The following is a 22,687-nucleotide window of genomic DNA, read 5'->3' as shown; positions in this document are numbered from 1 at the left end:
AGTGAGTGCCAGAGCCACATCGAAGTTATCACACTGTAAACACTCAAACTGGGACGAGGCCATTGTGTCTGCAATAGAATAATACCCTTGGCCAGCCTTATGATTCCGGAAAATAATTGGAAGAGCAGTATATATAAGCAGAGTGGGTTTGGGGCACAGCCTGGAATATAGGATAAGGGCAAAGGCTGAGCAGTTGGTGATTCAGAAGGCGAAGACTAGCATTCACTAAGATATGGCAGTGGGACCGATGTGGCATCTGGAAGACATGCCTGGGAGGACATGGGCTCCAGCTGGTGAGAAATGGAGGATGAGAGGACACAGGTGGGATGGACCCAGCTTGTGGAGTATCTTGAAGTGGTATTTCAAAGAGTCTGAGCCTCTTTCTCGAGTCCACAATTAGCTGCCAAAGGTTTCTGCCCAGGAGAGTGACACGCTGACAATCCTGTTTTTAAAACGTAGATGAGGAACTGGCACAAAGGATGACTCAGAGGACGGGGATTAGAACCAAGGGAAACTGTGATGACGAACTATGAGGGAAGCATGAGGAAGGGGACTGATGTTTAGAAGGAAAAAATCTCTGTGACTTAATGATTGGCTGGTTATTAGAGATAAAGACGAGGAGACAAAGGCTACTCCGGAGTTTCATCCTGGGAACCTTGTAGAATGGCCTTTACATGGACAGAAATAAAGTCAGTCAGAAGAGGCAGTGCTGGTTTCCAACAAGAAAAAGTGACCTCCCCAGTACCTATGCTGTGGCAGGCCCCCCACGACGTGTTTTCCGGGTCGTGTCTCATCTAACCTTCACAAGGATCCTATCGCCAGATGCTATTTTTATTGGATGTGAAGCTTAGAAAGGGTAAGCTGTTGCCCAAGGTCATGCAGTCAGCAAGTGAACCCAGAGAGAGAGAACCGAGAGGCCGAGCATGCTCTGCTCACCGCTCCCTGTTACCTCTTAATTCTTAGTTGGAACTACGTGGAGGCCAGGTGTTATTTAGAATAGAGTGATAGCAACAAAGATCGGAATATTTCATGAGTGTTTACCATGTGGCAGAGCCTTTCTCTGCATCTCTTCATTTGAATCAACCCTGTAAAGTTATTATCCTCCTCACCTTACACCTGAGGAAACTGAGGCTCAGGGAGGATACAATACGTTAGCTCACTCTGGATCACGTGTCAGTAATAGTGAGCATGGTAATAACCATATCATCTAAAATTTATCGAAAACTTTACTAAGTGCTAGCCGTTGCCCGAAGTGTTTTGCATGGGTTATCTCAGATAGCTTTTACAAGAACTCTGGAAGGTAGATACTGTTACTATCTCAATTTTCAGCTGAGGAAACTCAGACAATTAAAGTTAAACAACTTGGCTAAGGACAAACAACTAGGACATTTCGGGGCCAGGATTCAAACCCAGGCTTCTTGGTTCTGGAGCCTACACTAAGTGGAGAAACTTAGATCAGAATTCTCTGCCTGATGTGAGGGGAAGGTGTAACATACGTGAACAGGTTGATAAAGGAAGAAAAAACATTCTGGTGATTGGAAGTCTGGCATAAGATCGGCTCAGAGCTGGCAAAAGAGGTTGTAGAGATGGAAGAAACGGGGCTCAGTAAGTGGTGACATTGATCATGGAGTATCTGGTGGTCTTTAACGGGCTCTACAGACACACACTGTGAAGGAGGCAAGTGCTTACGGTCGTCCTCTTCACCTTCCTAAGCCCATACCTCCTTCATTCTGAGTCTCCTCAGGTTGTAGGCCCCTGGGCTCTGCAATTAGGGATTGACCCAGAGCTGAACTACTTTCTGAAGGAGGCTGAAAGAAAACAAAGCTCCATAGCTGATCGCTATTCTGTTACTCAGCTGAACATTCTCTTTAAAACAAACTAGAAGAGGGAATTCTCACTAGAAACAAAGACTTCCCTCTAAGTAACAAAAGGGAATCTTGTAAAAGGAACTCAGGGTAGCCCATTCTTTACACCAGATAAAAAATTGCTTCCAGGTCCTTACTGATTCTATTTCCCAAAAAGATGTTTTACCAAAAAACCAAAAAATTAATTCAGACCATAGTAGTAGAAAAGTTGTATATCACTTGTTACATGCCAGGCACTGTTCTGAGTACTTAACATAGATTAACTAGTTTATACACCTCTGAGGCAGGTTGCATTGTTATTCCTGTTTTCAGACAGGAAAACTGAGGCACACAGTAATCAAGAGATGTGTCCAAGTGAATACCGTGAATCTGAATCCAGGTAGAGTTAGCTTCCAGATGCTACACTCCCAACCGGGATATTATTCTGCCTTTGTGCTTTCTAAAACTTTACAAAACATGTTTAACATACTTCATCACATTTCACTCTCCTCGTGTAGGATCAGGTATTATTCTCATTTTCGATTCACGTATAATAGAAATGAGGCTCAGAGAGGTTAATACACTGCTGAGAAATCACACAGCCAGTGACTGGCAGAGTCAAGAATCAGAATAAAATGTTCCAATCCAGAGGTAACACTTTTGCTTCCCTGCCCCCCTGCTAAACATCTCTTAATGTGAAATTTTCTCTAGATTTTGTTCTAGCAATATAAAAATGCAACATGATCACATCTCTTTATTTGTCAGGGCATTTTATGCCCAATATTGCAAGGTAACCCTTTCCCATTGATCACATACTCCTAATCATCTCCCCATAATCCATTCTGTGTCCAACTTGGATCACTATTCCTTTGTTCTATTTGTAATTTATAGACTATTATCCAAGTGTCATCCTTGTCAAAATGAACCATTGCCTGGCAAAGGGCATCTTGTCTGACCTAGAAGGAATATACCTCCTCCTCCATCTACTTATACCAAGAGGGCATGGGCAGCTCCCCTGTCACTGAATGGAACTTCTGATGCTACTTCCATTCCCAGGAGAGAAGGCTCTACCAGGTGGTCTGCGCACAGACTGCACTCCCCAGGGAGCGGCACTCCTTGGTGCTGACATACTGGCAGCATCTCGTCTCCCCATACTCTCCTTGGCTTTGTTTTTGCCTGCCTGCTACACCTCTCCTGAGGGTTACATCCCAAGGGATGAGGCTGAGCCCACAGGTGGCTGAATTTATAGTCTCAGTAAGATACCTTTTTAATCTGAACACAGGTCTGGATTTTTACAGGCATGTTCAGTCCCCGCTGAAGCACGGAACTCATGCTGGCCTTCAAAGTAGGTCCCAGTGAGAGTTACCGCCTTCCAGTCAGGTCTGAAAATCAGTTCTTTTACTTTGCTCTGGAACCATCAGTTTTTATTATCAGCCAGGAAGGAGCTGTAGCTGTAAAAGCTGTTGTTGTTTCCCTTAACTTGTCTTTCTCACTTGACCAAGTTTACCAAGCTGTGCGAGTTCCCCATGCTGGAGACTGGTCTGTTTTTCCTGCTTTCTTGGAGTGCCTTCCTGTCTGCCGAGGCTGCCGGCCTAACAGGTCAGTGTTTCATGCCGCACGGCCAACTGGATGTGTGAATATGTGTGTGGCTCCGGTGTGCGCCTCTCCCTGACCTAGCAGGAGATGAAATGAAGTCTCTCTGAAATAGTGCACGTGAATTGTTTCGGTCAGAATCAGCCTCTCTCGGGTACCCCGGAAAGAAAAAGATAATAGTAATTCATCCATTTTGTACAAAATAGCTTAATGGAACATCTCCTAAATGCTTTCCTCTTTTCTCCTGGCTGGACAGGAGGCATGTTGAAGAGACTGACTTAGAGAGTGATGGATGACTTTCAAATGGAAGTCTTCATTCACAGTATGAAAGGAGACCCACAACTGCTTTGTAGAGAAGAGTGGTGGCTTCCACTGGCTTGTAACAGCACGTTCCAATGTAAGCCGCTCTCTAGGGTGTGCATATCTCCACACACATCAGTGTTTGAGATCTTCACATACGTTCCACAGCAGGCTGGAAAACAAATAGCAAATGTGGTGGCTCTACAGTTTAATGTGTCTCACCACAGAAAGTCTATAGAGAGAGTCCTCTGAGGTGGAACAGTTGATAGGCAGGGGACAGTTTGTTACACCGAAGGGCTGCAGATCCTGGGATCTGGACTGAGCAATTAGTGCCTTTCTGTGACCATGAGGGTTTGCGCATGGGTTGCTGCAATGATTGGGTGCTTTTCCATGGAGAAGAATCTCTGTGGCTTCCAGCAAAATGTTAACACTATTTCTCTCCTCGAGCCCCATTCCCTACTTCTCCTGTGTTTCGATCCTGGATCTCTTTCTGTTCATTTTATCTGACATTCAAGTGGTGAGAATCCTTCCTAACTGATAGCAAGGTATACCTCCCTGGGTGTTTGCATTTTAATAGGTGATACTTTAAATCTAAATAATAAATAATAATAAAAGTTGACATATATTGAGGGTGTACCATGAGCCAGGTGCTGGCTAGCTGCCTTTCATGGATGATTTCATCAATCTGTAGAAAGATTCAAAAGTAAAAGACTATGCCCAGTTTACTCAGCCAACAGTAAGTGGTGGAGATGAGATTTAAAAGTAGGATATTCAATTTTACAGCCTGGGTTCTGGGGAACCAAGCATTTCTACCTTAAATGAAATTCCATCTGTGGAATATCAAGCAGCCCTCTAAAGGTTGGTAGGAAGGAAGTAGTTAAGGCCCCAGGCTCCTGCCTGGTTCAGTTGCTCCTTGGCTAGTCTTGGTTCTCCTGTGAATGCCGTGGCAAATCTTTTTAGAAGTGATAACCTATTGCTTTAATCAGCTGGCCCAACTTACTGCAGAGCCACACAGGCCAAGCTATTCCCACGGGCTTCAAGGGTGTCTGTTGCCAATACAGAAAGCCATCCACCAGTTATGATACTATAATGAAGACTGCATTACTGGATTCCACCTTATCAGACCTTTGCATCTAAGTTATTTCAATACAAAGTCTGTTATTTTAGTGCATTGCCACTTTATTAAGGAGTTAGCTGGAAAGCTTATGCATTTCAGAAAAAAATAGTCATGTCCCTTCAATGAAATAATGTAGGCAAATCATTTACATCATAGTCATTCAAAAAACGTTAGTTCCCTTTCTTCCACATTCTACATTCTATTCAAGTTTAACTTGTAGAATGATCTAAGTAATATTGACAATAAGAAGAAATATTTGACCTTCTAGAAAGGTAAAAAAGTATCTTAACTCACCTAATATTTTTTAATCTACCGCTGGATGTTATAATGAACACACACACACGCACACACACCATTGCCTAAGAATTGGCAATTTGTGTGAAAATTGTCTATTTCCTTGTCCCTTTCAGCAAGATCTTGTTCTGTTAACTATATTAACGGCTAAGATCCATGGGAAACTGAATAAATTGCTAGTTTACTTGATCCTTGCTCTTTCACATCCTTTCAACCTGATATCCTTACTGAGCTGCCACACAGACCACCTTCTAAGGAGCCAGCATCATGGGATGGGTGAATATAGGTATGAACCTCAGTAGCAGAAAGACCCAAGTGTCCATGGCTGCACCCAGGTACAGACTCACTCCTGAGGAGTACACCAGATTAAGGTGATGTGCCTAACAGACATTTGCTACAAACCAAATTCAAGGTGTGAGCATTTTCTATTGCCAAAGACCAAGCCTGCTTAGTCCAAATTACTTAAGTGTTTGTTTGTTTATTATTTAATCCTTGCCTATTTCCAAATTGGATTTGTGACAACTCATAACATAAGCTATGCACATCACAGGACCATTTAGTTGAGGGTAAACACTCAAGGGCTCTGGGACAGAATTTTTCTGCAAAATTAGGCAGCTGTTCATTACTGTGGTTTGGCAGTAAATATAGCTCTGAGCTTTCTAGCAGTCAAAGCCAAAAGGGAAACATGATGAGTTATATAGAAACAATACAGCATTATTTTTTTAAAAGTCATGCTTATTTATTAAAATGGGCAAACTTTTTTTCCATACTAAAATTTTAGGAGAATTTATTGCATGCATCTGTATGTAAGAGACTTTGAACACCAGAATGGACAAATATAATGTATTCAATAATAATTTTAGTGAAGATAAATGTTCATTCTTCATATGGTCATTTCTCATATCAGCTTTCAATAAAATCTGAGGGTGTGGCATCAAACTATAATTTTCTAATTATTTCCATGTAATAATAAAATCCTTTTAGTTCAAATGCACAGGTAAACTAATATGATACAAAATTAAAATCTGGAAAACTTTTAAAAAATGATTTCTGAATGAATAGACAATGAATGTAGTAAACTAAAATGGAAAGAGCTATTAAATAGTTTATGAGTAACTACAGAGGTAACCAGCAATCATGGGGCCTTGTATGGGTTCACTAACAACACTTAATGTAGCTTCTAGAGATGGTATTAACATGCAGTGATTTCTCAGCAGAATTCCCCGAGCCCTGACCTTTCAAAGTGGGCCCTCAAGGACGTTTGCCTAGTGAGCAGGGCTCTCAGCCACCTACCCGTACTTCACCCCTTTTACTGTTTCAGAAATTGGGATTCCACATACAATTCTATTTGAAAAAAGTTCTGCTACTTTAAACAAAGTACATCTGTTTTTAAATATATTTCAGTTTTTTTCTTACACCCAAGGTAATACATATTCACTGCAAAAAATTTAGAAAATGCAGATTTACAGAAGGAAATAAATTTATAATCATTTATATTCTTACTGCATATTAATAACAATTGTTAATATTTGGCTGTGTCTAGCTAACTATATATATATATTTAAAATTTTACACACACATATGCATTTAAATATGTCTACCTAAATATACTCATGAATACATATATGTATATATTTTTTATTTTTAAGTAACTTCTTTTTTCATTCAACAATTTATAGTGAAAAAAATGCCATGAATAGAGCACTAAAAAATTTATAGTGAATTTTTTTGAGACATTAAATACTACATCATGAGAATTTGCCATAATTTATTGTAACAGCCTTTTGATTGTTTGTAAGGTTTAATATTATTATTATTACTGCAGTGATAATCCTTACAGCTAGAGATAAGAATTTTTATTTATATAACTGCCTACAGATAAAATGTCTGGTTTAAAAAACTCTAAAATTTAAATTTTTTGAGAAATTTGTCCAAATTGTCTTTCAGAAAATTTGTATCCCTTTGTACTTCCACCAACAATGTGAAAGCAAGCCCATTCACTCACATCTTCACCAGACCAAATCTTACTGATCACTACTAATTTGATATTCAAGTTCTATTTTCTTCTGGTTTACATTTATTATATTTTTAGAAAGGAAAGCTTTTTAAATTACATGTCATTGGCTGTTTGTATTTCTTCTTTGGTGAGCTACCAGTTTATGCCCTTTGTTACTTTTTTCCTGTTGAAATGCTTATCTTTGTCACATTGCAGTTTAGTTACTCTATTGAGAAAATTGGCTAGGACCAATGACTCATTGACTCATTTCTATAATCCCAGCACTTCGGGCAGCCAAGCGGGGAGGATTGCTTGAGCCCAGGAGTTCCAGACCACATTGGACAACATAGTGATAGTGATACCCTGTTTCTACAAAAAAAAAAAGAAGAGAGAGAGAAATTATCCAAGCATGGTGGCATACACTGTAGTCCTAGCTACCAGAGAGGCTGAAGCAGGAGGATTGCTTGAGCTCAGGAGTTCAGGACTGCAGTGAGCTGTCACATGACTGCATTCTAGCTGGGTAGCAAAGAAATACTCTGTCTCTAAAAAAACAATTAAAGAAAATTAACCTTTTGACTGTCACATAGGCTATAAATTTTCTCCAGTTTATACTTTACCTTTTAACTATGTTCTGTTTTGTTCATTTGGGTAAAGGAAAAGGGTTGGCCTAGGCATTTTCAAGTTTCATGTGGTTAATTTTATTGCCTCCTTCGAAAACCCAAGTAAATGATATGTCCACAAACTTAGCAGCCTAAAAAATAAAAGAAAAAAGAAAAAACATATAGAAAACCCAAGTGTTTCTTAATGATAATGTATAATTTCTTTTAAAAGTTGTCTGGTTTTGTTTTTGCATCAGAAACCAACTGGAATTTGTTTTGATATGAGGTGTGGGGTATAGTATCAATTTGATTTTCCTCCCAGATGATAAGTCACTTGTTTTGACACCCACCAACTTTTACCTATTTAAAATGTCTGTGCATGTGTACACATATGCATGTGTATGTGTGTCTGCGTGTTCTGGGCTTTCCATTGTTCCACTCAATGTTTGATCTTCACTCTGTCAATTATTTTAGTTTCACTTTTTATTTTAATATCTAGTAGGTCAGTCTTTCACTTCTCTTCCCCATATTCAAAAGCTCCTTTGCTATACTCATGTATTTATTATTCCTGATAGACTTGAAAATAACAGGTTCCAAACAGAAAATAATTTTTGAATTATAATTGGGGTACATTAAATTTTTAAATTAATTTGAAGAGAAATGGCATTTTTATAACATCAAGTCTTCCCACCCAGGAATATGTTATGACTCTCCATCTATTTGAGTCTTATTTTATGGCTCTCAGTAAATTTTTATAGTTGTCTTCATATTAGACTTACACATTTCTTGTTAAGTATCTTTTTAGCTACTTTATATTTTGGGGTATTATAGTAAATGGGAACTTCTTCCTTTATAGTTTCTAACTGGTTATTATTTGTATATGTGCATCTAGATTGCACTGAGCTATTTGATTTACTCTCTGTAGTTCTAAAGCACAAAATTAGAGCTGATAAAGAATTAGGATTAATGGCAGAAGTTAGACTGTCAGATTCCAGAGGGCTTTATCAGCACCGAAAGAATGACTGAAGCATCCTAGGCACAAAATAAATACTGTTTGAGCAGTAGAATGAATAATTTTCTCTCAACAAAAGAAAAAACTTGTAAAATCTGAATAATAGATCCCTTTATACTGTAGTAAGTGTTCTGTGCCTGATAATATTCCTATAGATTTTACACATCCACCAGCCCTAATATTTCACAGCAGATCCATACATCAAGTAAATGATGCAAATTTTATTATTCTATAACTTTATTTTCCCAATTATTAAGTTAAAAAGTGAAGACATCCAGGCAGGAAAGGAAGAGCTCTGTCAGAGGAATGTGGTGGACATGTGTTGATCTGGCTGCTCAGCACACATTCTCACTTCCACTGGTAATAGCATCCTGATGTTTCTGAGGAAACTACCCCTGATTCCAATGGATAACATCTTCTAATCAACGTGTCCCACCTTCCCCTGACAAAGAGAATGACGACATCTGAATCTAGGTCAACTAGACACTCTTCCCCTGGTATGTAAAACTTTAGGAGGAGACAGCAGGATGTATAACTCCTGGCACGTATCCTTTCCAATAGCAGAGCCCTGTTGAGACCCTCTGTTTATTTATTCCTTCCACCAGATCCCTGGAGCAGCCGTGATGCCTCTTTTCTAAGAGCTGTTATACTTCCTTCCAATAAATTCCTTTCTGATTATGCTAGCCAGAGAATGTTTTTATTACTTGCAAACAAAGAAATCTAAATGGTACAAAGGAAGGAATAGTCCATGAGGTATTTCAACCAAAGAAATTGTATAACTTTGTGACAGATCAGAAGGGAAGAGAGTCTCAAAGACAGCACATCCTCTAGGCCAGGATACTTGGGACCATCTTATGCCAGGTGCATACTGATAAACAAACAAAAAGAATCAAGCTTTTAAAGACAGTTTCATTATCCTTTCCAATTCAGCTTCTTATCAGATTCATCATGAACACTTCAGTGTAAGCAGCTCGCTCATTAACACGTCGCATGCATTCACTTTCAGTTGTTACTAATTTGATGATGATCATTTGATTTATTTTGATCATCTTTTACTTCAAGGGCCACATTTGCAGCCACCTCATCTCAGTCTCTTGGAAATTGCCCTGCCAATGTTCAATAGTCACATAGAAGAACTTGGTTTTATAGAAACAAGTGGCTTTTAAACATGCAAATGAAAGTTGCTGTTTCTACCCAGAAATATGAATCTCTGCTACTTGAAATATACAAGTACATTGAGAAAACTTTTATTTGGGAAGATTGGGCAGAATATAAAATGCAAGTGAGAAGTCTTTCTAGAGGATGAGACACATCCGTCTATGTTCTCTTCTTTCTTTGCTCTCTGGGTTTGGGAGAAGTCCCTAATGTCAGAAGAGAGATGAACATTAGGGACTTCTTGAAAACCCAGAGAGCATAGAAAGAAGAGAACGTACACGGATGTGTCTGCTCTACTTACAAAAGCAGCCACCAAGGGATGTGTCTCTGGTTTCTGGGTCTTCAGTTGACTTGATAAAGGATTGGAATAATTCATCCTTTTAATTGGATCTCTATTTTCCTTACTGCTAAAGTCCAAGGACTTTATTACTTTGTAATAGAAGGACGTTGTACACATATAGAATGTGGCTTTGGGGTAAATTTAAGGAATTTCAGGAATTCTCTCCACAAGGTACCTGGTATACATGCCTACCTAATTTTGGATCAGGTGGAATTTTTCCTGTGCCTGTTTTCTAAAAGTCATTGGGTTACTGAGCCATCATTTTAAATTGAATATTGAAAATACTTCAGCAGTATTGTTTATAGCATAATCTCTAATGGAATTGAAACCTGTCATAGAAGCTGTGTTTCAGTTTATAAAGATAACTGAAAAGCACACTGGACAGGTTGTTTGAAAGTTCATTTTTATAATCTGTTTCCCAGCTGAGACTTTGGGGGTCAGGTTTTTGCCAGAAGCAAACTTTCAGGGACTGTCATTAAACACCCGAAGAGTAAGATTTCTAATGGCAACATTGACACCATGTCTAATGATTTCCCTGCTTCCAGGCATTGCTGTAATAAAGTCAGCTTCCATTTTTAGATTCCTAGGGCAATTTTATGTTCGTGGGAGGCAAAGGAGGGGGAAGAGGGCTGCTGGCATCCCTCATTTTCTCATACAAAAGTTAAACAGTATGGAACACAATTTACACAGCTTAGATGGACTTCCATCTAAGAAAACAGGCGTCCAAAAATATGAAGAAAAAGTTCTGATTATTAAGTAATGCTGCTGGGCTTTATAGTCTGCTTCTAGAGCGTAAACGATTCTTAAAAAAAATTAAAGTGTAGAAAGTTAAAAACAACTAACACTGGCCCATTCATTAAGAAATTGACCAAGATATCTGAAAGAAAGAAGTGCTCAGCACACACAAGTTGTGTTTACAACATAAATAGTTAAGTCATCTCAAACCCTTCCTCTAAGCCTGTTCTCCTATTGGTTTCAAATCACAGGGGTCTAATTACATTGCCATGAGAAGGAAAAGCTGCACTTGGAAACTCAGGTGCTATGTATTTATCAAGTCCGTTCTTGAAAGGCTTTTGCAGAGTAAGCAGTCAGGAAAAGGAGGAACTTGAGAAAGTCTATTTTGTAATAGATAGGAGAGATTTCCAAATGAAATGACTATTACTGAACATGTTGAGATTTCACTTGTCTGAGTAAGTTGGCTTATTTCTTCTCATCTCATCATTTCTCACTTGGGCAAAAATTGTTTTCAAACTCTTAAGAAGGCCTTTAGCTCAGAGGTGAACATGTTCCATTTGGCTTGCCACTGATGCATTACATGATTGGATAGGAAATGTATTTCTGGAGCTCAGTAAATAAAACAAATCTCCAGGAGGGAACTTAGTTTGAATTGTTTCTCAAAACAAATCTGGCCAGTTTTAGCCTCCAAGTACATATCATTAGCCAACATCTCTTACCTTAAAACTGGTTTGCTTGCATATTGACAGGACCCGATGAATCCAACTTAACCAACAATTCACCAACAAATGAGGTGAAGTGAGTGTTTTCCAAGCCAGAATAAAAAAAACCCTGAGGCTCAAAATATTAGGTGTTCAAGCTGCAGAAATAGCGCCTAAAATTCTCAAGGGGATTAGTTAACCAGCACACTGAACCAAAGGCAAACATACAACGATGCCATCTCAATAAACACAGGTGTAAAGCATGTCTCCTCACATAATAACTCATTAACTCACACTTGCACTTCCTTGAACCAAATAGCTCTTCATTTCCATATTCAAACAACCTGCACATGTAGCTAAAGTAGTGGACAGATTTACCTCTGCTTTCTTCACTGTAAATGTTTTCAGTCATTATTTAACATCTCTTCATGGTGCCAGGAGACATAGGGGAAAAGGGAAAATTCTTTCCCAAGACCCCATATTCTGCACAGGCATGTAGAAAATTGTCAGAAGATGGCACAAATAACTAACGTGGAGTGAAGAAGAAAAAGGAGTCAAGGATAATTCGCAGGTTTTTATGTCTGTTGGGTCAGTGGTTCATTTCACCAAAATGGAGCATGGAAGTGAGTGAATACATGCAGCCAAAAGCAGACACAATAATCAGTTCATGCCAGAACCTTCAGAATTCTGCACAAGGGTTGAGTATCCACATGGGAAAGTACAGTGGGCAACTAGGCCTGGACATCTGGGGTGAGACTGCTGATCAGAGATGTAGGCAACAATGAGGTAAATGTGTTAGCTGACTCCAAGGAAATGGGGACCAAAAAGAGACCAGGACAAGGAGGGTAGGCCTGATGAACACCAAAACTTGAGGTGACATCCCAGGGATCTAAGCAAAACATGTTTTTCTTTCTTCTCCAGAACTCAAGTTAATTTGCATAAGTACTCATTACTATGTTATGAAGAATTTACATAGAGGATGTTTTTAAGCAAAAATTTCTAAACCTGGCAATATAGATATGAAGTAAAACTTAAATGCATATCTATACTCAGCATTGGAGGAATCAGAAATAATAACATAGATTCATGCTGTTTTCTGTGTTGATGTTCTTATGTTCCACAGATGCATTATTAATCTGCCAACTATGGAGTTGCCAAATATGGTGAATTAGACAGTAATTGTACTCTTTGGAAAGTTGGATACTTTCATATTGCCTGAAGGAGTTTTCCATTTTGTTAAATCTTTGACTTCTCAGTTCCAGGTTCACTTTCAGTAGTTGTAGAAAACCTGTCAGAAATGTCTCTTTTTACTAGATCAAAAATAAATAAAAGTGTGGCATGGAAAAATAACCCATCAACCTCTTAAACCCCTCAGAGGACCATCTGAGAGCAAGACACATTTTTTTCTTTCTTATTCTCTTTCTGTGTTCTAGTGATATAATCAATATTCCTGTCCAAAAATGCAGTATTCTCTAGTCTTAGAAACTCTTCAACTCCGCATTTAATGTCAAAGCAAAGCATGCTTCATGTGACAGACACTTATTTTTCTACTTCCATATCTGATGGCTTCATCAACTTTTAATGAGAAAAGAATTCTGGAATAAGGTTATCAGAAGCAGAGACTGTAGGTGGCAATAGTCTTCAATAAGAATATTTAAATGTTAGAAGACAATGCACCCTGCCTGGAATAAATTCATATAAACATTTGTTTGTATGTGAGAATCAGGATTAATCTCCCTGTGTTCTTTTCAAAGCACATAAACATTTCTTGAAGTAGAAGTTTGTTCCTTTGACAAATGTGTATTTGAGTACCTGATGTGTGTTGGGCACTGTTATGGGTCAGTGATAATACAGAAGGTCAGGGACCTAGCCCTTGAGGAGGTAGAGGTCAAGAGGGAGACACTGGGTAATCTAGTTGACAGGAAGTCAAGTGACGCTATTAAACTCCATGCAGTTCTTCATTCCCATGTATGCAGACCTTGAAGCAAATGTAAAAACTGAACCATTTATATCACAGACATTTACAACTGGAACGTGCTAGAGGTCATCTAGAGCATTGCTTGCCAGAGTTTCTTGACCCTTATTGGCAACAAATAAGATAAAATGGGTTTATTATGTAACATGTGCTTGTATATTAATTTTCATTCTTTTGTCCACAAGGGTAATTGTGTTACCTTAGAATATACAAAGGTGCTTACTAAAATTATGATGGTCTTTCTTCCCCCTTACTTGGATTGTCTTATATACCCCTATTTGAAGACCACTAAACAGACCACCTTCCTCAATTTAGTGAGGAGAAAACAATGGAACAGGCAATGGATTTAAATTATACCAGTCATCAAACTAGCCAAGTGTCTGAACTATGACCAGATAGATCCTATGTCTTCTGACTCCCAGTATTGTACGTTTTTTTCTTACATAATTTACAACCACACATTGAAGTTTGGTCTTATCAGCAAGCAGACGTATACTGTATTTAGTAGCACTAATGCTCTCTGAGAGGGTCCAGAAGTAGAAGTCATAGAGAACAGTGTAAATGGTACTCTGTTAAACAAAAGGAATTAATTGTTCTCCGAAAATTGATCTCTCTGGAAATAATTTACTTGCCAGCAGAGTTTTTATTTTTCCCCAAGAATCGTAGACCTCCTTATGCTGTTTCCTAAATTTCTTTGCTTGCCAATTAACTTGAATTTAACTGTGTGCCTCTTTGTGGTTTTTCAAAACAGTTCTTTTAGATAGTATCAAAAAGTGTTAGTTCTAGTTCTTACCTAAAATTGCATAAATGAGTCCCTGCAGCCAATTTTTGGGGGCTCTTGTCTACCACTGAAATCTCACTGTGCAAACACTGAAAGGCAGTGTTGTGCACAAACATGAGTCAGATGCTCTTACTATTTTTTTGTAAGCCACCCCCTGATTTCTTTCAGAGCGCCTTATTTATTTTAGGTCCCAGATATTGTTGAGCATGACCCACTCCACATGGACCTAGATGTATGTAGTTGAATGCATTCATCATTGCTGCAAGACCCCATACGTACAATTTAAATCTAAGATCTTGGACATGTAATACAAGAATTGCATTTAAGGATTGCTTGTTTTTCCAGCAGAGATGGAAACAGATGATCAGATTTTATTTTTATTGGAAAAGAAAATGAAGAAATATTTCACCAGCAGAGGGTAGACATACTAGGTATTTTATATTTCTAATTTTATGAATACCAGGCCTAACAAAACATGCAAAATAAATACTTTAGTGCTTATAATAATTAGTGTAACAATTAAACATAGAGTTTATTAGTTGTTTCTCCTGTTAAGTTTTGTATTTAAAAAATTTTTAAATTAATTCATGTGTATTTATTCCCTATCTATAATGGATTAAAACCCAAGTGTGCTGGTGAAGTACATGTTTCTCAGACATGCCCCCAATCACCTGTCTCTCTCCCTTTGCTCTTACTGAATTTCCTACCCACGAACCTGCACTCCCAAATTTTTCTCATCTTTCAAGACCAAAATGCCTTCTGTATCCCTCTCCCAGCTTTTCTAGCCTGAAAGAAATTACTCCCTTTCAGAATTCCTTTCTTATCACCCACTTTTCTACCCAGTTTTAGATGTCTTTGTATATGTCTTTTCTCTGTTAGGAGACATAAAGCTGCTTGAGGCCAAGGCCTGCTTTATTCATTCTTCTGTTCCCCATACCCATGGTCAGTGCTCTGCTCAGTATAGGATCTCAATAGATAACTAGCAATCAAGTGGATAAATAGCAGATAACAACTCCGTCATGTAAGTCTGGTGGCATTACTGAGAATTGTCTAAGTTTAGGTTACTAGGATTAGCGAACACATTTCTACCTGCTTTCCTTGATGTGGGAGTTAAAGGTGAAAAGAAGACAACGAAGGTGAAAAAGGGCATAGAATGTGCAAAGCATGTACTATTTCATCTCCCAGTAACTTGTTAAATAGGACTTGTTGCCGTGTTTATCCCTGAAATGAGTTTCTCCAAGTCGTTCTTCCTTGTCTTCTTCCTTTCATCTACTCCTAATAATTATAGCAAAACCTTATATTTACGTATTAGTACTTAGTTTGTAAACCATTTTAATATCCATCATTGTATTATACTCAAAACAGACCTGTGAGACAGTTAGCCACTAGCCAGATAAGAAAATTAAGTCTCGGCTGGGTGAAGCTCTTGGCCAGCATCACCCGTGTTATGCCTGTAGCCATGGCCAGAGAATGGCAACCTGGGAAGCATCCAGGCCCAAGATGCCACAGGGGCTGAGAGGCATGGACACTACTCTTACTTTACAACTCTATTTTACTGACCAAGTCCTCTTTTCCATATATTCTCTTTGGCTACTTTTACACTTTTCTTTACGTTTTTTCTACTTACATGGGATCTATTTTTATGTTCCTTGTCCAGTTTCTTGAGGTAAATAGTCTACTTATTTTCAGCCTTTTTGTCCTAATAAAATGCATAGAAGACGATCAGTTTTCTACTAAATAATGATTTGGTTTTTATTCCGTCGGTTTTGATAGGATATGTGGTATAAACTTACTGTTATTTACTTCTAAAGGATCTGAAATTTCACATTTTATTTCATCTTCAACTCAATTTTTTTTTTTGACAGACTTTCACTCTTGTTGTTTAGGCTGGAGTGCAGTGGTACAATCTCGGCTCACTACAACCTCTGTGCCTCCCAAGTTCAAATGATTCTCCTGCCTCAGCCTCCCAGTAGCTGGGATTATAAGCTCACACCACCACGTTTGGCTAATTTTTGTATTTTTAATAGAGATGGTGTTTCACCATGTTGCCCAGGTTGATATTGAATTCCTGACTTCAGGTGATCCTCCCACCTCAGCCTCTGAAAGTGTCGGGGTTATAAACATGAGCCACCACGCCTGGCCTCAACTCAAATTTTAGTTAGAAAAATGCATTTTAAAATCTCCAATGCATACATTTATTTAGCCTATGCTTTGTTGTTAATTTTCAATCTTATAACTTTGTACTAAAAAATATGACAGCCTTATAACGTTGTGATTAAAGGATACAATTTGGTTTTTTCCTTTTTTTTTTTTTGAAGGGAAAAGTTTTTTTCAATTTTTTGGTGGTAAAGTATATCATCAATTTTGTTTTATGTGAGCAATTCTTTCACATCCCAATATTGTTGGGATGTAAAGGAAATACTTTTAAAATAAAGTAAAAAAATTTTAAAACCCCTCAAATTTTCTTGATAATAATTGCTTTCTGAAACTAAAATGACTTCACAGAACCATGTCAATTCTGGAAAGCTAGAAAAAGAAAAAGAATAAAACACAAAAACATAATGTTAAAACATTTTTTGAAGTTAGCAAAAGATATTTATAAGCCAAAAGAAAAGGATAACAAAAATTGTGCTACTTCTTTGAAGATGTCTTATAATTGTCCCAAAATGCTAAAAGGTGAAGAACAAGGAGAAAATCTCTTTTAATATTTTAGTATTTAGTATCTACTAAAAGAACCAGCATCATGGACATCCCTTGATAGTATAAAAATGCAGAATTGGGGGCTCTACCCCAAATCTACTGAAGCAGAATCTGCATTTTGACAGGATCCCCAGGTGATTTGGTGATTCAGATGTACATTAATATACAAGGAACACTGTGCTGAGTCCTGAAATCATTACCACCTGTGGATTCTTGGGCCACAGTTGCACTTCCAGGTAGGGTCCAGTGGCTTCTGATATATAGAGAGAACAGTAATATAAGCTGTAAATTAAGTAAAGCCTGGAAGTGACAAGAACAAGCAAAGCAAAGGAGTAAGAAACAGCTGTCAGAGACAAGGAGACAGGGAGTGGATTCCTTTGGGGTGAATTGCCTCTGTCATTTGGGCAGAGTCATCAGAACCCACTATTTTCCATGCCCTCTGACCTAAAGCTTTGTGGTCTAGAGATTTAGAAACATCCTTTTCCACATGAAGAAGACTTTCAGAGTTTCTTTTTAAACCTCCTAACTTATTTGAAAAAAATAAGTTCTTATGAGTAGAAGATAGGGTAAGAATAGATTTTAAAATTTTACATTAAAAGACTTGTTTAAAATTGAAACAATTTTGAAAGCATATACATTTATCTTGTCTTCACTTATTGAGAAAATTGGCCTCTATACAAAATGATTAAAGGTTTCAGTTGAAACCAGTATTATTTCTTTGACCTAAAAAAAAAAAAAAAAAAAAAAAAAAAGAAAAGACTAAATTGAAGTGTTCATCCTAGTGGATTATTGAAGTAATACACAGGAGAATGACAGGCCTGCAGAATTGGAGGAAATCCAGACTTAGTAAAGAATTCTTTCTATGACAATGCTGGCAGATGATCTTTCACCTCAAACATATGATGGGAACTTCTCACACATTGAGGTAGCTACTCCATCATAGGACAGTGCTTGTGTTTTGGAAGTATGGGATTGGTGTTCCAGGATAAAAGCTATTAGCTCATTCTCACACTGCTGTGAAGAAATACCCAGGACTAGGTAATTCATAAAGAAAAGAGATTTAATTGGCTCACAGTTCCACATGGCTGGGGAGGCCTCAGGAAACTTACAATCATGCTGGAAGGCAAATCTCTCAGGGCTGCAGGAGAGAGAATGAGTGCAAGAAGGGAAAATGCTAGATGCTTATAAAATCATCAGATCTAGTGAGAACTCACTCACTATCATGAGAACAGCATGGGGGAAACTGTCCCTATGATCCAACTACTTCCCATGAGGTCCCTCCCATCACATACACAAATTATGAGAATTATAATTCATGATGAGATTTGCATGGGGACACAGCAAAACCATATCATTCTGTCCCTGGCCCCTCCCAAATCCCATGTTTTCACATTTTAAAACACAGTCATGCCCTTCCAACAGTCCCCCAAAGTTTTAACTTATTCCAGCATTAACCCAAAAGTCCAAGTCCAAAGTCTCATTTGAGACAATGCAAGTCCCTTTTCCCTATGAGTCTGTAAAATCAAAAGCAAGTTAGTTACTTCCTAGATATAATGAGGGTACAGGCATTGCATTCCAAATGGGAAAAATTGGCCAAAAGAAAGCCACTGTCCCCTATGCAAGTCCAAAATCCATTAGGGCAGTCATTAAACCTTAAAGTTCCAAAATGATCTCCTTTGACTCTATGTTTCACATTCAGGTCATGCTGATGCAAGAGTTGGGCTCCCACAGCCTTGGGCAGCTCTGCCCCTGTGGCTTTGTAGGGTACAACCCTGTCCCAGCTGCTTTCATGGGCTGGTGTTTAGTATCTACAGCTTTTCCCGGTGCTTAGTGCAAGCTGTCGGTGGATCTACCATTCTGGGGTCTGGAGGACGGGTCCACTAGGCAGTGCCCTAGTGGAGACTCTGTGTGGAAATTCCAACCCAACATTTTCCTTCCATACTACCCTAGCAGAGGTTCTCCATGAGGGCTCCACCCCATGGCACACTTCTGCCTGTACATCCAGGCATTTCCATACATCCTCTGAAATCTAGGCAGAGATTCCCAAATCTCAGTTCTTGACTTCTGTGCACCCACAGGCTCCACAACACGTGGAAGCTGAAGGTAAAGCAGCTGGGACGCAGGGCACATGTCCTGAGGCTGCACAGAGCAGGGGGTGGGGCCTAGACCAGGCCCATAAAACCATTTTTTTCCCTCCTAAGTCTCTGGGCTTGTGATAGAAGGGGCTGCTGTGAAGGTCTCTGACATGCCCTGGAGACATTTTCCCATTATTTTGATGATTAAAATTTGGCTTCTCATTACTTTTGTACAGTTTTATAGTGGTCTTGAATTTCTCTCCAGAAGGTTGTTTTGTTTTGTTTTGTTTTCTGTTGCATTGTCAGGCTGCAAATTTTCCAGACTTTTTTTTTTTTTTTTTTTTTTTTTGCTCCAAGTCCTCTTGAATGCTTTGCTGCTTAGAAATTTCTTCTACAAGATACCCTAAATTATCTATTTCAAGTTCAAATTTCCATAGATCTCTAGGGAAGGGGAAAAATGCAACCAGTCTCTTTGCTAAAGCATAGAGTCACATTTGCTCCAGTTCCCAACAAGTTCCTCATCTGAGACCACTTCAGCCTGGACTTCATTGTCCACATCACTATCAGCATTTTAGTTAAAGCCATTCAACAAGTCTCTAGGAAGTTCCAAACTTTCCCAGATTTTCCTGTCATCTTCTGAGACCTCCAAACTATTCTAACCTCTGCCTCTTACCCAGTTCCAAAGTTGCATCCACATTTTCAGATATCTTTAAAGCAGTGCCCCACCCCAGTCTTGGTACCAATTTACTGTATTAGTCCATTCTTACATTGCTATGAAGAAATACCCAAGACTGGGTAATTTATAAAGAAAAGAGATTTAATTGGCTCATAGTTCTGCATGGCTGAGGAGGTTTTAGGAAACTTACAATTCTGGCAGAAGGCACATGTTCACAGGGTGGCAAGAGAATAATGAGTACAAGAAGGGGAAATGCCAGACACTTATAAAACCATCAGGTCTAGTGAGAACTCTCTCACTATCATGAGAAGAGCATGGGGGAAACCACCCTCATCCTCTGATCACTTCCCATTGGGTCCTTCCCATGACATGTGGGGATTATTGGAACTACAATTCAAGATGAGATTTGGATGGGGACACAGCCAAACCAAATAACCACATCCCTTATTTAAAATATCAATTCCAACCATAGGTAGGATTGAAAAGAGGATGAGTCCTAGTTCTCTGGGACTTGGCACAGGGTCTTGGCTGCCCCTGGTGTTCCCCATTGTCTCAGTTATGACAGGGAAGATACAAGTTGGATCTTATTTTCAAATGGAAAACTGTCAATCATTTCTGAGAACTATCAAAGTTTAGAAAGAGAAGATACCCACAAGAGAATATCAGTCAGGATTCACTCAGAAAAAAAATGAAACAATCTGGCTAGTGACAGAATTTAATTCAGGAAATTGGGTTAGACGGTAGAGTTCTGAAAAGGTACAAAGTGTGCACAAAGGTAACAGAGGGGTAATACTTACAGGAAGCAAGTGTGAACTCTAGGAGTAGAAGTACCAAAGGAAGTGAATCTAAAAGCTCCTAAGAGGAAACCACTGGGCTGGGATCCAGAATTCTGAGGACATTGCCTGACTGCCACTGCCCTCTCTAAGGGATGTCATTGCCGAGATGAAGCTAACAGAAAGAGCAAGCAAATAGGAAAAAGCAAGTCCTTTTCTCTCCCACTAGGTTCTAGCCACCCTCTGGCACTTCATACTGGCAGAACCCAACAGCACTGGCAAAGGAAAGCATGGTTTGTAGGGCCCCATGTACTCAGGTTCACAGAGAGCGTTAGGTTTTGGAGCTGAGACACTAGTTTGATGATTGGCACAAAAAGAACTTCTGAGTCCCGTGAGGGTCCCCTTCACCCTCTTTCTTACACATAAGAATCTGAGGTTCAGAGAATTTAAGAGAACTATCTAGGGCCTCACATAACAGCAGCACAACTAGTGCTCACAGGCGAGTATAAAACCATAGTGACAATTAAAATGTACTTTCATAAGGTAGAAAACAGTCAACTTTGAATTTGTTTCTATGGCTTAGAATTTTAGAGATAATAGATGTATTTAGATAGACATTTTCAAAATGTGTTTGGCTTGTACGAGTCATACTAATTATAGTAATTTGTGTGATTGAATTAATTACTAAGCTATAGAATTATGATTGTTTATGCTAATACTAAGGGTCAGATAAATTTTGTTGCTTAATTTTTTTTTCTGAGTTTATATTAGTTCTTTGTGTGTATGTGTGTGTGTGTGTGTGTTCTTTTTTTTTTTTATTATTGTACTTTAGGTTCTGGGGTACATGTGCAGATCATGCAGGATTGTTGCATAGGTACAAACATGGCAATGTGGTTTGCTGCCTCCATCCCCCCGTCACCTACATCTGGCATTTCTCCCCATGTTATCCCTCCCAAACCTCCACACCCCCCTCGCTGTCCCTCCCTTGGCCCCCGCAATAGACCCCAGTGTGTGATGCTCTGCTCCCTGTGTCCATGTGTTCTCATTGTTCAACACTCACCTATGAGTGAGAACATGCGGTGTTTGATTTTCTGTTCTTGTGTCAGTTTGCTGAGAATGATGGCTTCCAGATTCATCCATGTCCCTACAAAGGACATGAACTCATCATTTTTTATGGCTGCATAGTATTCCATGGTGTATATGTGCCACATTTTCCTTGTCCAATCTATCATCTATGCGCATTTGGGTTGGTTCCAGGTCTTTGGTATTGTAAACAGTGCCGCTGTGAACATACATGTGCATGTGTCTTTATAATGAAATTATTTATAATCCTTTGGGTATATACCCAGTAATTGGATGGCTGGGTCCAATAGAATTTTCTTTCTAGGTCCTTGAGGAAGCACCACACTGTTTTCCACAATGGTTGAACTAGTTTACACTCCCACCAACAGTGTAAAAGTGTTCCTATTTCTCCACATCCTCTCCAGCATCTGTTGTCTCCAGATTTTTAAATGATCGCCATTGTAACTGGCATGAGGTGGTATCTCAATGTGGTTTTGATTTGCATTTCTCTAATAATCAGTGATGATGAGCATTTTTTCATGTGTTTCTTGGCCTCATATATGTCTTCTTTTGAAAATTGTCTGTTCATATCCTTCTCCCACTTTTGGATGGGTTTGTTTTTTTCTTGTAAATCTGTTTTAGTTCTTTGTAGATTCTGGATATTAGCCCTTTGTCAGATGGGTAGATTGCAAAAAATTTTTCCCATCCTGTTGATTGCCAGTTCACTCTAATGATTGTTTATTTTGCTGTACAGAAGCTCTGGAGTTTAATTTGGTCCCATTTGTCTATTTTGGTTTTTGTTGCCAATGCTTTTGGTGTTTTAGTCATGAAGTCTTTGCCTGTGCTTATGTCCTGAATGGTTTTGCCTAGGTTTTCTTCTAGGGTTTTTATGATGTTAGGTCTTATGTTTAAGTCTTTAATCCATCTGGGGTCAATTTTAGTGTAAGATGTCAGGAAGG

At 38.8% G+C, this 22,687-nt stretch overlaps 1 protein-coding gene across 1 annotated transcript in view; it reads left to right on the top strand.

Moving 5' to 3' along the window:
* Window positions 1-22,687, top strand: part of SLC9A9 (solute carrier family 9 member A9) — a 581,824-nt gene that overhangs the window by 255,964 nt on the left and 303,173 nt on the right. The window contains exon 8 of the mRNA XM_012437089.3: window positions 3,338-3,443. Within this exon, the coding sequence (XP_012292512.2) occupies window positions 3,338-3,443 (106 nt within the window). The remainder of the gene's footprint in view (window positions 1-3,337; window positions 3,444-22,687) is intronic.

Source organism: Aotus nancymaae, unplaced genomic scaffold (genome assembly GCF_030222135.1).
Source record: "Aotus nancymaae isolate 86718 unplaced genomic scaffold, 86718_ANA_hifiasm-v0.15.2.pri h1tg000019l, whole genome shotgun sequence".
In the NCBI taxonomy this organism is placed as follows: Eukaryota; Metazoa; Chordata; class Mammalia; order Primates; family Aotidae; genus Aotus; species Aotus nancymaae.
The sequence above is the reverse complement of the archived record's forward strand: the minus strand, read 5'-3'. Positions and strand labels throughout refer to the sequence as shown.